The sequence below is a fragment of the Sprattus sprattus genome (assembly GCF_963457725.1).
Source record: "Sprattus sprattus genome assembly, chromosome: 21".
NCBI classification, from domain to species: domain Eukaryota; kingdom Metazoa; phylum Chordata; class Actinopteri; order Clupeiformes; family Clupeidae; genus Sprattus; species Sprattus sprattus.
In genome coordinates, this window is record NC_137919.1 from 8,890,621 (window position 1) to 8,904,580 (window position 13,960).

Here is a 13,960-nt window from a genome sequence, read left to right on the forward strand (position 1 = left end):
GAAGGTATAGAACACTAACCCCCCCCCCCCCCCCCCCCTCGGGTCCAAGTCGAACGTAATCTAAAAACTGCACACATTGATAACCTTTGACCTCTTCCTACTGAATGCTAAACCAAAAGGTCTAACGCTAAATGTCTATAGGATAAAATAGAGTGCTGCCATGTTGGCTTTAATTTGAATGCATTTGGTAGAACTATATCATCTTTTCAAACTCTGTGACTGTTTAAATCACTGGCAGTAAGAACAGCAGCATTGCACAGCATGGACATAATATAAAAAGGGCGCCATAGTTATTAGTGTGCTTGCCCGAAGGGAAGCACAGTATTGTTATCGTCAAGTTTTCTTTATTTATTTATTTATTCCGTACGTTTTTCTTGCAGCTAACTACTCCTCGCCCGATTGAGCTAGAGACGCCATTCAAACACCAAAACGTGCGGCCCGATCCGGTGCAAGCTGCTATGACTTTTCGTGGCGGTACCCCATGCCACTCCTTTTTTATCCCTCTTTTTCATCCCCTTTTTTCTCCATAGACTTGCATGGCAGAGGTCTCTGCCATTATGACGTCATAACAGGGTCATTAAACTGGCTTGCAGCTGTGCTTCTCACTGACACCTCCGCTCGCCAAATCCAAGGAACCGCATTTTCTCTGTCCCTCTCAATTCAACTTTGAAAAAGAATAAGAGGAACCGTATTTCTCTGTCCCTCTCAATTCAACTTTGAGAAAGAATAAGAGTAACTACAGTTTCTAACCTAGCTACCGTATTTCCACTTCGTTAAGGTGAGTTGAATGGAAGCATTTTCAGTGTACTGACTGAAATTTTAATGGAAACTGATAGTTAGCCGTAGCAGCTAACATATAAATTAACGTTACGTTAACGTTGGAGACGACATTTTCCGTAATTCAAGTTGTGAAGTAAACCTTTGAAGTAATTCATGAATTTAGTTGTGTGGATATAGTGAACTAAGGCTTGTATTCCCACTACGGTAACGTTAGCTGTGTTAAGCAGAGCTATCCTAGCTGTGTTAAGCAGCTGTAACATCTGAGTACGGGGCTAAAGGCTAACTAACACTACGTAACGGGAGTATCCACTGGCAGTTTCAGCTAGCCGTAACGGGGGATCATTTTCCTTAATTCAAGTTGTTAAGTAAACCTGTGAAGTAATTCATGAATTTAGTTGTGTGGTCAAGTGAGCTAAGGCTTGTATTCCTACTACGGTAACGTTAGCTATCCTAGCTGTGCGGGGCTATGCAAAGGTTGCTTATACTGAAAGAATGGTTAACTTGTTGTGGCCGATAGCGTGAGTTAACATTAACCCGTGTCCTGGGAGTAATGATTCATGAGAGACCTTGAATCATTAGGTTAACTGAAAAACGTTTGAGGATGTAGCTGTTGTAGTGTGCTCAGTTTTCGAAAACTAGACTGAAACTAAGAAGGATAACTATGACTAAATGTGACTAAAACTAATATGCACTGAATCTAAAATAGCTGCTGAATCTAAAATAGCTGCCAAAATGAACACTGAGATGTATTAATTTTGGCAGCTATTTTAGATTCAGTCTTAAGACAAAAATGCATATTAGTTTTAGTCACATTTAGTCATAGTTATCCTTCTTAGTTTCAGAAGAGGTTTTTCATGGTTGCTAGCTCTAATCAGATGTACTATAGGCTTATAAGAGAAGACTAACTTTTTATGCCAACGAACACCAATAACTAGAACTAATTTGACAGACTATAAACCAATGTGATACACGTGCTCTCTAGCTATACAGTAAAAGTGTTGCTTACGTTTGATACTAGACCTACAGTCTAACTCTAACTGCATTAAGTCTAACATATAGGCCTATCTTACAATAAACTTTAAGTAAAGCTGGCTATGTAACCGCATTCATTCCAATATTGTTGCAGAGATGTTTCCTTTTACCAAGATAGCAATTTCAACAATTCACTTAGCTCAGTAAGCCAGTATAACGAAACTCTGAGATACCCTCATATGTCTAAACGTCAGTGGAGCCAAAATATAATGGTTGAGCTTGGTTGCTTGCTAAAATATATTGGAAGAAGGCCCCACTACACTGATTGAGTAGATGTAAATACATGTTAATTCATAGGCACTTGTTCTCTCTGTCACAGAGCAAGCACACTCTCGCAGTTCGTTCACGAAACGCATTCTAGTTCTTATATGTTACTATCCTTTACACAAATGGTATTTGTACTCTTATTTGTACTGTATTTTTAATTCATCTTTGTTTTGCTATGCCACAGATGTTCCATGTAATGTGAATAATAAGAAATGTCTCACAATGTATAATGTTGCACTGTCAAACACCAACAACTTAATAAAAACTTGATTTACAAAAAAAAAAAATACACTCTTCAAAGCACACTATGACAAACATCAGGCCCTGGGGGGCCCCTTGAGGTCTGACTGCAGACGCCCCAGGAACTCACCAGTGAAGGGGTCACTGGAGGAGGGCGCGGGGCCCAGCGTCTGGCCCTTGGTGTTCTCGATGATGAAGTTGGCCACCTGGTCCAGGAACATGGGGCTCAGGTCGTTCTTCTGCAGGAAGTTGTGGGCGGTCAGCCACGGGTCCTCCGCCACGTTGTAGGGCAGCTTCATGGAAGGCCCGCCCTCGTTCACATCGATGGTGAAGACAAAGTCATACTCCTGACCACCAGGGGGAGAGATGGTCACACACACACACACACACACACACACACACACACACACACACACACACACACACACACACACACACACGGTGAAGACAAAGTCATACTCCGCACCATCAGGGGAGAGACGGAGGGATAGAGGGACTTAACTGAGGTTACTTTTTGTAACTTGGTAACTGTTTACTATTCCTATATATTTGCAGTTAACAGAATTGTTTGCATTAACTAACAGACCACTGGAGTCATCAAGACACAGAAGCTGTACCAAAATCATCCGAGTCTTTTACAACCTTCATCAGTAAGGAGAAACACAACAGATCACTGAATGTGAGTTTAAGGGAGAGGAAGGGGGGCTTGGAGTGAGGGGAAATGGAATGGTGTCTTTTTGGGGTGCTCACCTTGCCCTCGTACATGACCCTCTCCGACTTCTGTTGGGAAGAGCCCCCCACTACGTCTCCGATCTTCATCCAGCGGGCTTCACTGACGCTCCATTGGTACGCCTCCACGTGCTCCCCCTCCTTGATCAGTCGTGTCTGGCCATCACGGTTACCTTCACGCACGCACGCACGCACGCACCACACACACACACACACACACACACACACACACACACACACACACACACACACACACACACACAAGAACCAAACATTGCTCAGAACCATGTAGAAAGCCCAACTAATACAACACTAATATATGTCACATACACATTTCATAATATTAAATAAGTAAATGTATGAATTTATTCAAGTCAATCTCCAATAGCTCCAAACGGTTATCTATTTCCAACCTAATTTTCTATGCTCCCAAAGTTTCATGAACAAACCCTTGTAACCTAAACCAGCATTACTTGGTAATGCATGGCAGGTTAAGAGGCAGGGAGAAGCCACAGAAGTAATCACCAGGTTCAGAGGTCACGGAAAAGACCAGACCTCACCTGGTTCATTGAGGTCATGGAAAAGACCAAACCTCACCTGGTTCATTGAGGTCGTGGAAAAGACCAAACCTCACCTGGTTCATTGAGGTCGTGGAAAAGACCAAACCTCACCTGGTTCAGAGGTCACGGAAAAGACCAGACCTCACCTGGTTCATTGAGGTCATGGAAAAGACCAGACCTCACCTGGTTCATTGAGGTCATGGAAAAGACCCAACCTCACCTGGTTCAGAGGTCATGGAAAAGACCAAACCTCACCTGGTTCATTGAGGTCGTGGAAAAGACCAAACCTCACCTGGTTCAGAGGTCACGGAAAAGACCAGACCTCACCTGGTTCATTGAGGTCATGGAAAAGACCAGACCTCACCTGGTTCATTGAGGTCATGGAAAAGACCAAACCTCACCTGGTTCAGAGGTCATGGAAAAGACCAAACCTCACCTGGTTCATTGAGGTCGTGGAAAAGACCAAACCTCACCTGGTTCAGAGGTCGTGGAAAAGACCAAACCTCACCTGGTTCAGAGGTCGTGGAAAAGACCAAACCTCACCTGGTTCATTGAGGTGTTCTTTCCCAGGGAGCTCCTCCATCTTGATGTCTCCCAGGTCTCCAGTCTTGGGGTCGATGGTGGTTTTGGAGAGCTCATCCTCAAAGGCCTGCAGTTCCTGTGCACTCGCCACTCGCTCCTCTGACTCGGTGAACACTCGGATGAGGCCGTCGCTAGGGAGGAAGAGTCACCATGGTTACCCACATGCATTCCACCCATGTGCCTGTGTGCATTTCTCAAGTTTCTCCGGTACATATTTAGTCATAACAACAAATAAGACACGTGCCGTTTATTTTACTATAGCACATTGTTCCTGATCATGTCTACACCTTTCCTGTTCTGTAAGTCAGCTGAAGGACGTCTGCTACATGAATACATGTAAATAAATGTGGTCAGCATAGTGGGAGGTACCTGGCACCCACTGCAATGTCCCCATTGGCCAGCAGACAGCAGCACCAAACTGATTGGGCGGGCAGGCGGATGGTCTGAACGCAATCGCCCTGCCTCCACACCCTCACTGTTCGGTCCTCTCCTGTGCTGATGAAGTCTGAGAGAGAGGGATGGAGAGGCACAAGAGAGGGACGGACAGAGGGACAGAGAGAGAAAGAGAGAAACAAAGATGGTGGAGGGAGAGAGAGGAAGAGAGAGATATGGATAGAAATGCAGAGAGACGGGGAGAGAGTGAGAGGAAACAATTAGAAAGACACACAGACAAAGATGTAGCCAAAATCACAATTGTCCTAATTAGTATACATACAATGATACACACTTTATCTTTATCAATTTATAATAAACTAGTAAGTGTTTTCTATTGTGTGTGTGTGTGTGTGTGTGTGTGTGTGTGTGTGTGTGTGTGTGTGTGTGTGTGTGTGTGTGTGTGTGTGTGTGTGTACCTTGTCCGTTGGGGAAGACAGACAGACTGTAGATGTAGTTGGTGTGACTGTAGTACACCTGCACACACTCTCCCGTCACCATCCAGCGGCGGATGCTGGCGTCGTTACTACAGGAGAAGAACTCCACATCACTCACCACCGCCAGGCCACGCACACAGTCCTCATGACCTGGGGGGGATGAAAGAGAGAGAGAGAGAGAGAGAGAGAGAGAGAGAGAGAGAGAGAGAGAGAGAGAGAGAGAGAGATCATCAATACAACAAGCACTTAGACCAGTGGTTCTTAACCTGGGTTCGATCGAACCCTAGGGGTTCGTTGAGCCACTCTCAGGGGTTCGGCAGGGGTCAAGACACAAGCAGTATAGCCCGGTTCACAGCAATGTCAGGCCGTTTTTATACATACCTACGTTTTGAAGAAATCATATTTTATTTTTCAAATTACGAAGGGTTCGGCAAATGCACTGATGAAGCTTGCATGGTTCAGTACCTCCAAAAAGGTTAAGAACCACTGACTTAGACAGTTAAGCGTTTATAAATAATTACTTTATCTCATATTACTACATTAGCAGTTAACATGGAATGGGGGACAGTTCTGAACCCAAAATGGCCTTCTTCAGCTAAATGACATAGCAGGTCAACAGCGGTGTATTAATGCCCTCAGACTGACTCAACCTCCAGCACTCAAACTCCATTTCCATTCTATATTACTAATGAGCACAGACATCTTGTGAGAAGTTTTTTTTTGTCTGAATATAGTAAAGTATATGACACACCCAGTCTACCTTACTCATCAGAAGGAAAATCAGTCTCACAATTCACTGCCTCTGCAGACTATAACCAAACACTGGGAAATAGTGCTCCCTAGTGGCTATTCACAGACACCACAACTAAGTCTATCAGGTATAGCAATTATTTTAGCTGACCTCAATCATTTTGCATAACCATCATATTTGCAACACTATTTCCATGTAAGGCTGGCAGCATTGACAGACAGACGCTAGAAAGTGAGAAGCATGATTGGTTGTGTTTGGCCATAGCACATAATTTGATTATCGGAACCGGTCAATGTCAGTAATTTGTTAATTTTATTCAGTTGTTAGTTATGTAATTTCTGCCATGTGCAATTATTGTTTATTATTAAGACAAACTGTCATTTGTATGTATATTCCTATGTTCAATGACAATAATTGCCTCTTCTTCTTCATAAGGTGTTTAAACCATGATTAGGGTTATACTCAGTGTTTCCCCTACAATGATATTAGGGTGGCGGCCCGCCCCCCCAACGGCCCCGCCCGCCCCCCCTGGAAGGTCAAGTAAAAAAAAAAAAAAAAAATTTTTTTTTATTTTTTTTTTTTATAAATATAGCGCCAGATCACAAAATAAGTCATTTAAGGTTACCTTTACCATAAAACATGTAAAATTATACTTATTGACTGCTGTCATTCAAAGAAACACATGAACATCATAATTCATTTAAGTGTTTGTGTCCGTGTCCGCGGCGCGCCGCGCCCCTGCCGCCGTCCCCCTCCCCCCCCCCCCTAAGCTGTAAACCTAGGGGAAACACTGATACTATAATAGTGAACATAAAAGATAATTAAATCATTAATTGCAATTATTTGTAAACTAAAATGTCACAATCTGGACAGCCCTAACCACAACAATGCAGAATCTTCTGCGAGCAAAAACCTGAACTTAGATTAGATACCACGTGGAAGTTAGCAATTACAAAACCTAACACACTCAACTTCTGGTAAACATTCTGTACACTTCCCTCCCTTCTGTTGTCCTTCAATGCCCGCTTGTGTTTAGTGATGCTCTGTATTCCATGGGCACTCGCTCATCACCCTTATACATTCTCCAGTGAGTATCCCGTACAACTTCCCACCTCAGGAGACCCTCTATTTGTTACAAGTCTCCATTACTGTGCAACGATACCCTCTCCTCCCCCCTCCCTGAAGACCCTGGTAAGCATCCATCAGCAACTCTGTTGGTAAAGGTAATAAACCCCTAATGTTCCGTGATGTACTCAATCAGTCCTTTCTTCTCTCCCTTTTAAAAGAGAACTGTAATATTTTGTTTAGCCTGGGCCCTATTTCCCCATCTTTTTGAGTCAACATTTTTACTAGGGACAAAAACTATCAAAATCAGTCCAGTATTGAGGAAGAACACTACAACCACCGACCGCCAGCATCTGTGTCAAAGTTCAAGGCTTGTTTTCACCACTGACAGGCTCATAATGTTATTATGAGTGGAAAGGATCCCTACAGAGACAGACTTTACTACTGTCATTAGTTCCTCTGGACCAGACCAGAAAGAAGAAGCAAAAGATGAACTAATGTCTGTAGAAACAGTCATTTCTAACAGTTTCTTTACAGTTACTGAGGACAGATTACCAATACTGGACCGATTTCCATAATATTTCTCCCTCAAAAAAATGTTACACAAAAAGATGGGAAAATAGGGTCCAACTAAAAAATACTTCTAAGCATCATCTCTAACACTTGCGTTGAGAACCACAGTTCTTTATGGACATCCATCTTTCCTCCATGAGCCCACTCTCTCTTTGAAAAGTGACAAAACCCAACACACGAACACTAAACATCTCACACACCTCCCACTGAGGGAGACCCTCTGTTGGATGTAGATGTCCGTGATGTATGCCGTGATGGCCTCTTCTCCCTAAGCCTCCTCTCCTGTTATCCCTGAGCCTTCTCTCTTCTTCTCCTCCTGTCTTCTCCTCTTCTCCTTAAGCCTCCTCTCCTCTTCTCTTCTCCTTAAGCCTCCTCTCCTGTCTTCTCTTCTCTTCTCCTTAAGCCTCCTCTCCTGTCTTCTCTTCTCTTCTCCTTAAGCCTCCTCTCCTGTCTTCTCTTCTCTTCTCCTTAAGCCTCCTCTCCTCTTCTCTTATCCTGTCTTCTCCTCTCCTGTCTTCTCCTTAAGCCTCCTCTCCTGTCTTCTCTTCTCCTTAAGCCTCCTCTCCTGTCTTCTCTTCTCCTTAAGCCTCCTCTCCTGTCTTCTCCTCTTCTCTTCACCTTAAGCCTCCTCTCCTGTCTTCTCCTCTTCTCTTCACCTTAAGCCTCCTCTCCTGTCTTCTCCCTGAGCCTCCTCTCCTCTTCTCCTGTCTTCTCCTTAAGCCTCCTCTCCTCTTCACTTCTCCTTAAGCCTCCTCTCCTGTCTTCTCCTTAAGCCTCCTCTCCTGGCTTCTCTTCTCTTCTCCTTAAGCCTCATCTCCTGTCTTCTCCTCTTCTCTTATCCTTAAGCCTCCTCTCCTGTCTTCTCCTCTTCTCTTATCTTCTCCTCTTCTCTTCTCCTTAAGCCTCCTCTCCTGTCTTCTCCTCTTCTCTTATCCTTAAGCCTCCTCTCCTGTCTTCTCCTCTTCTCTTATCTTCTCCTCTTCTCTTCTCTTCTCTTCTCCTTAAGCCTCCTCTCCTGTCTTCTCCTCTTCTCTTCTCCTTAAGCCTCCTCTCCTGTCTTCTCCTCTTCTCTTCCCCTTAAGCCTCCTCTCCTGTCTTCTCCTCTTCTCTTCTCCTTAAGCCTCCTCTCCTGTATTCTCCTCTTCTCTTATCCTGTCTTCTCCTTAAGCCTCCTCTCCTGTCTTTTCCTCTTCTCTTCTCCTTAAGCCTCCTCTCCTGTCTTCTCCTCTTCTCTTCCCCTTAAGCCTCCTCTCCTGTCTTCTCCTCTTCTCTTCCCCTTAAGCCTCCTCTCCTGTCTTCTCCTCTTCTCTTCTCCTTAAGCCTCCTCTCCTGTATTCTCCTCTTCTCTTATCCTGTCTTCTCCTTAAGCCTCCTCTCCTGTCTTCTCCTCTTCTCTTATCCTGTCTTCTCCTCTTCTCTTCTCCTTAAGCCTCCTCTCCTGTCTTCTCCTCTCCCTCCTATTCTCTGGTAAGCATTCTGAAATTTCCCATTATGGGAGACCCTCTGTTTGCTAAAAATCTCTGATTTACCATTTTCCTCTCCAGTCTGTCTTCACCACCTAAACCCTCTGGTAAGTATCCCGTACAACCACTGCAGTGGGAGACTCAGTTATTTACGGACATCCACTAGTACGCTGTGACTTCCCATCACTTCCAAAGTGGGATCCACCAGTGAAGGGCCTCTCACAACCGCTAATGACATCCACTCTCCCACCATTGGAGAGGATAAATGTCCACCAACAGTCGTACACTAATAACATCACAAATGCGCTCTACTCCCCCGACTTCTTCTCTCCCACACCAAGTGGGACTCACCAGTGAAGGTCTTCTCGCAGCGGCCTGCCTTCCACAGCTTGATTGTTTTGTCGGCGGATCCGGTAAGCATTAGGCCCTGTTCCGGCAGGATGACCACCGCCCACACTGCAGCAGTGTGTCCCTACAAGGGTACGGGGTTGGACATAAATAAACACAAGGGGGTTGGACATAAACAAACACAGTTACAAGTTACAAGTCTTTCATTTGTCAGATGCACAAAATGACACAGAGTCATACAGGGCACTGAAATGTTTAAGACAAGGCACCGCCTAAGACTCTACCATAACATAACAAAACATAGTATGAAGAACACTCTGTTCAAGTCCTCTAAACAGTGGGGATTGAGCAGATGTACTGTATGGTAAAGATTCAAGATTCAACTCAGGAACTTTGTGTTCACAACACAAAACCTGTCTAAACCTTGAGACCAAACAATACACAGTAAAGATGAGAGGGGACATTCCTAAACCTAAGTAGGGACTTGGGTAGTGCTGATTCATTCAAGTTCAAATGGCCAACCATGCAACTATTTCTGGAGTGCTGAGATCACATCAAACCCTGAATGCTATTCCAGGCACCAGTACAGCGATTACTTTACCGTAACTGTAGTCATCATGCACTTGACTTAAGTAGGGACTGTGGAGCCCCGAGATCATAACAAACCCTACATACAGCAATGGCTTTACCGTACCTGCAGAGTCATCATGCACTTGTCGTTGAGCCACACCTTGGCTGTGGTATCCCAGGAGCCGCTCAGCAACGTCCCAAACTTCCCCGCAGACAGTGAACACACTGCGGACAGAAAATAATGCGCAGAGAGAAAGGAGGTCAGGTTACACAGCATTAGATTACAGCACTTACTGCTTGCAGAAACTGATCAAGAAACTCTAGCAGACCACTACATGTTATTACCTGTATTCTTATGGCCCTTGAGGATATACAGGGGGTCTGGTCTGTCGAGGGAAAACACGCAGATATTGTGATCGTTGCCTCCTGTCACTATGAGCCCGCGGGGGTAGGTTTCATTGCCTGATATGATGCAGACGCAGGAGACGAAGTTCGTGTGGCCGTTCATACAGTGCATTTCCGAGAAGCCTCCACTAGAGCTGCAGGAAGACGGCAGAATGTTGGATGAGGAAAAGGGCAAAGTCACAGAAATGTTTAACTTTATAAAACCTCACACTGCTGTTAAGTTGATATCTACCATGTATTCATTGACCAGCATCTCTAAACCACAAGCACTACAGGTCAGAGGGTATTGTTAAAAGTTACATGTTTATTCAAAATCAACATTCGTTCAAAGATTTGCTGAAAGAGGAAACAGACGGTAAATAACAATTTAATGGTTAGGGGGCAAATCCATCAATAGGTGGACATGGAGGAATAAAAAAAGAAATGACTGTACAAAATATTAAACCGGTGTACTACCATTATAAGACTTATAAGATCCACCAAATGGATTTGATCCAAAAGGCCTCTCATGTGTTTTCTATGGATACATTATTCATAACATCCAGTAACAGAATTGTTGAAGGCACAAAAACAATGATGATGGAAGGCTTATCAATAAAATAAATGGATATATTTTTGTGATCGATGGCACATGTGGAGTAGCCTAGTCCTTATCTTCCTAGCAATTACATAAATATTAAAAACTGTCCTTCATCTTAGAAGCATTTAGAACTCTTAACTCTGCCAACCCAAGATACAAGTAGAGATATGTAAAGTGTTGGCTTGTGGACTGTTAAGTGTAAGTCGTAACATCAGTCACCCTATATAAATTTATAAATTCAAAAACATTTTCTTTGATTATTATTCTAGGCTTATTACTAAGCTATAGTCCTTAAATTGCGCTAGGTGCAGTTCACCCTCCAATTCGTAACGTCAGTCATGATGGATTCACCCTGAATTATTTGTTCATAAGTATACATTTAAGATAAAAGAACACTTGTCTTTAATCACCCACACGAAAACTGGCCTGACTACCCAAGTCTTAGGGGATGTTTTCCAATTAGCCGGTAATAGCAGCGTTATACAGCTTTGGCTTGTAAGGTAGCTATGAAAAGCAATGAAACCTATTTTCTGGATATCCAAAGAGCAGCATAAACTAAACAATATACACAGAAAATAGTGATGGGTAAACCAATTGACAGGTGTGAGCCAACAACCAAACCAATGTTATATACTTTCAAGGAACAAGCTAGCTAACGTTAGCACCTGTCAACACTTGAAAACAGGGAATCTAGCCGCCTAGGCTAGCGTTAGCATGCTACCTTGAATTTGGTACCCATACTCTTGCTGTTCTGTCCCGGGAGACCGACACAAAAGCCCCCTCGGGGAAAGGTGCCGCGGCAAGGCCCCTCACATCCATCTCATGCCCAGGGATGGAGCAACTTAGCCTATATGTACTAGAGGAAGCCATTCTCAGCGACTCTCGGACAATGAATTGACAGTTCCGAGAAGCTAGCGAGGTCCAACAAACAGTATCAAGTGCGGAGTAGCGTAAAATATGTCTGCTTCCGGGTTATCGATCGGTAAAATGTATCAGAATAAAAGCTAAAACTTTCCCAACATTTACATGTTGATATAACAACTATATGTTAGGGCACAACGTGTGGATAATGTGTGCATATTACCTGTATAAAAATTGCATTTGTGAACTAAACAATACATCTCGATAGTAACTGGACAAGCTGTCTGAATTCTAAAATACTCATCAGGCTACTCACTTCACTCAAACACATACAAAAATGAGCAAATCTAAACTTTTTGCAGTGGTCTACATTGAGAACGAAAAAGGGAATTGTTAAGCCCGTCTTCAACCAAATGCTAGCCACTTCATTGTTCTTTTTATACAGTATCATGAATCAAACACCTGGCTGGCTACAGCAACACAAATTATTTATCTATTATTATTTAGTCTATTATTTAACAATAACTTGAACATGAACATGAATAGTGAGAGGAAAACCTGACTGCAATGTGGTCGTTATCCATGCTTTTCAAACTAATCATGAAGTGGTAGGCTAGGAAAATGTTTGGCTACCTAAGTGTCTGTAGGCTACATGTTGAGAAATGTTGATATCACTGTGTATAGTGGAAAAAAATCTGTCCAGGCTTAATTTACAGTAGACAAGCAAAGAAGGGACAAAGTAATCTCTTTTGAGACACATATATGCAATATTCCGTGGACTTTGTCACCCTCCAGAGTCAGCGCTGGCCTAAACAATTAAAAGAGAACAATTAATACCACAACCAACACTGCCAATGATTTAAAATAATAAAAACGGTTTCTTATTAAGCTTGTTTGCTCACTTGCATACTTGCAAGAGTGATTATGGGCCATAGGGGCACCAATCAATATGGTGCACCAACTATTCGTGATCCAATGTGCCCAGCATACATATGTATATACACGCCTTCAAAACAGTCGACGAACTATAACGCTTTAGCGGAAGTGAGGTATTAATATATTAATATATTATTTTTGGAAACAGCTGTCATACACAATTAACCGTATTCGTTGTTGTTTTCGACATACAATAAACTATACTTTCTGGCTGGTGTGTAATGTAAAACTATATCATTCCAGAAATTATGTTTTAATGAAATATTAAAAACCGTGTCAAACAGATTCGACCATATTGATAAGGCCACTCCCATTTATGATATGTATTCCTTCAACCAGCCAGTGGTTAGTGGTTGCTACCTCAGCAACGGAGCGGAAGCGTTTGACAGTTCTTTCATTCACTGCTGTGACACCCACCATCGCAGTCAACAAGTAAGTGTGAGACTCATTTGCCTTTTGCTTGGTATTGTGTTAAATACTCAATGTTGGAGCATTGTATTTCAAACAACGGACATTATCTTTGCTCATCTGGCAGCCAAGGCTATGTATTAGCCTACTAGCACAGACTTCCCAGTGTATCCAAGCTAACGTAGGACAACATCAGCACATGTTGCCCAGCCATAACCAGTTTTGCAACTTTCCAACGAAACCGTGTATCAATGTCGAAATCGACATGTAAATTACAAAGTTTTTCATACAGTACTGTGGGTGTGTCTATTTATTGTACCTGTGTACCTGTAGGTTGATATGGTAAATAATGACAGCTTGCTAACGAGCTACCTAACGAATCATAGGTCTTCATACTCAGGAAGTTGTCAATCGTTAGCTATTTCAAATGTAGGTTGTGCCATGATGATGGGGGATCCATAGTGGGCTGCGTCTCAGAACTGATATTGTTGTGCAACGGGAGGTGCTGATGTGTACTCCGGCTTATTAGACATCTAGGAGTAAGAGAGGCATATGAAACAGAAGTCTCCTTTGTAAACGTTATAGAAATGTTTCTGTTGTTAATGTACTCATTATTCTTGAAGGAGGACAATAATTTGTCGGCTGAACCATGAATCACTTTAGGTTTCTTGTGAGTGTGTGTGTGTGTTTGAGAGAGAGAGAGAGAGAGAGAGAGAGAGAGAGAGAGAGAGAGAGAGAAAGAAAGACAGAGGGAATTGTCACTAGTGCTTTTATACATGTCTGCAACAAACCACAGTTATGAATCTTACATGAACCTTACATTAATCTGTGTGTGTGTGTTTTCCCCCAGCCCTGCCGATGGCATTGGCAGACGCGATGCATCTGTGTGAGGCGCTCTGAAGGAACCTCATTGTGTCTCGGTGAGCGTCTGATAAGCATTA

General features: G+C 43.1%; 1 protein-coding gene across 1 annotated transcript in view; it reads right to left on the reverse strand.

Annotated features, from left to right (window-relative positions):
* The window catches only part of plaa (phospholipase A2-activating protein), a 15,863-nt gene extending 4,116 nt beyond the window's left edge, over nt 1–11,747 (reverse strand). The window contains exons 1-9 of the mRNA XM_080860198.1: nt 11,536–11,747; nt 10,175–10,368; nt 9,954–10,054; nt 9,263–9,383; nt 5,042–5,209; nt 4,560–4,695; nt 4,152–4,321; nt 3,070–3,221; nt 2,450–2,666 (exon numbers count right to left, since the gene is read on the reverse strand). Of these exons, the coding sequence (XP_080716324.1) occupies nt 2,450–2,666; nt 3,070–3,221; nt 4,152–4,321; nt 4,560–4,695; nt 5,042–5,209; nt 9,263–9,383; nt 9,954–10,054; nt 10,175–10,368; nt 11,536–11,684 (1,408 nt within the window). The 5' untranslated portion in view covers nt 11,685–11,747. The remainder of the gene's footprint in view (nt 1–2,449; nt 2,667–3,069; nt 3,222–4,151; nt 4,322–4,559; nt 4,696–5,041; nt 5,210–9,262; nt 9,384–9,953; nt 10,055–10,174; nt 10,369–11,535) is intronic.
* Nucleotides 11,748–13,960: the final 2,213 nt, after the last annotated feature.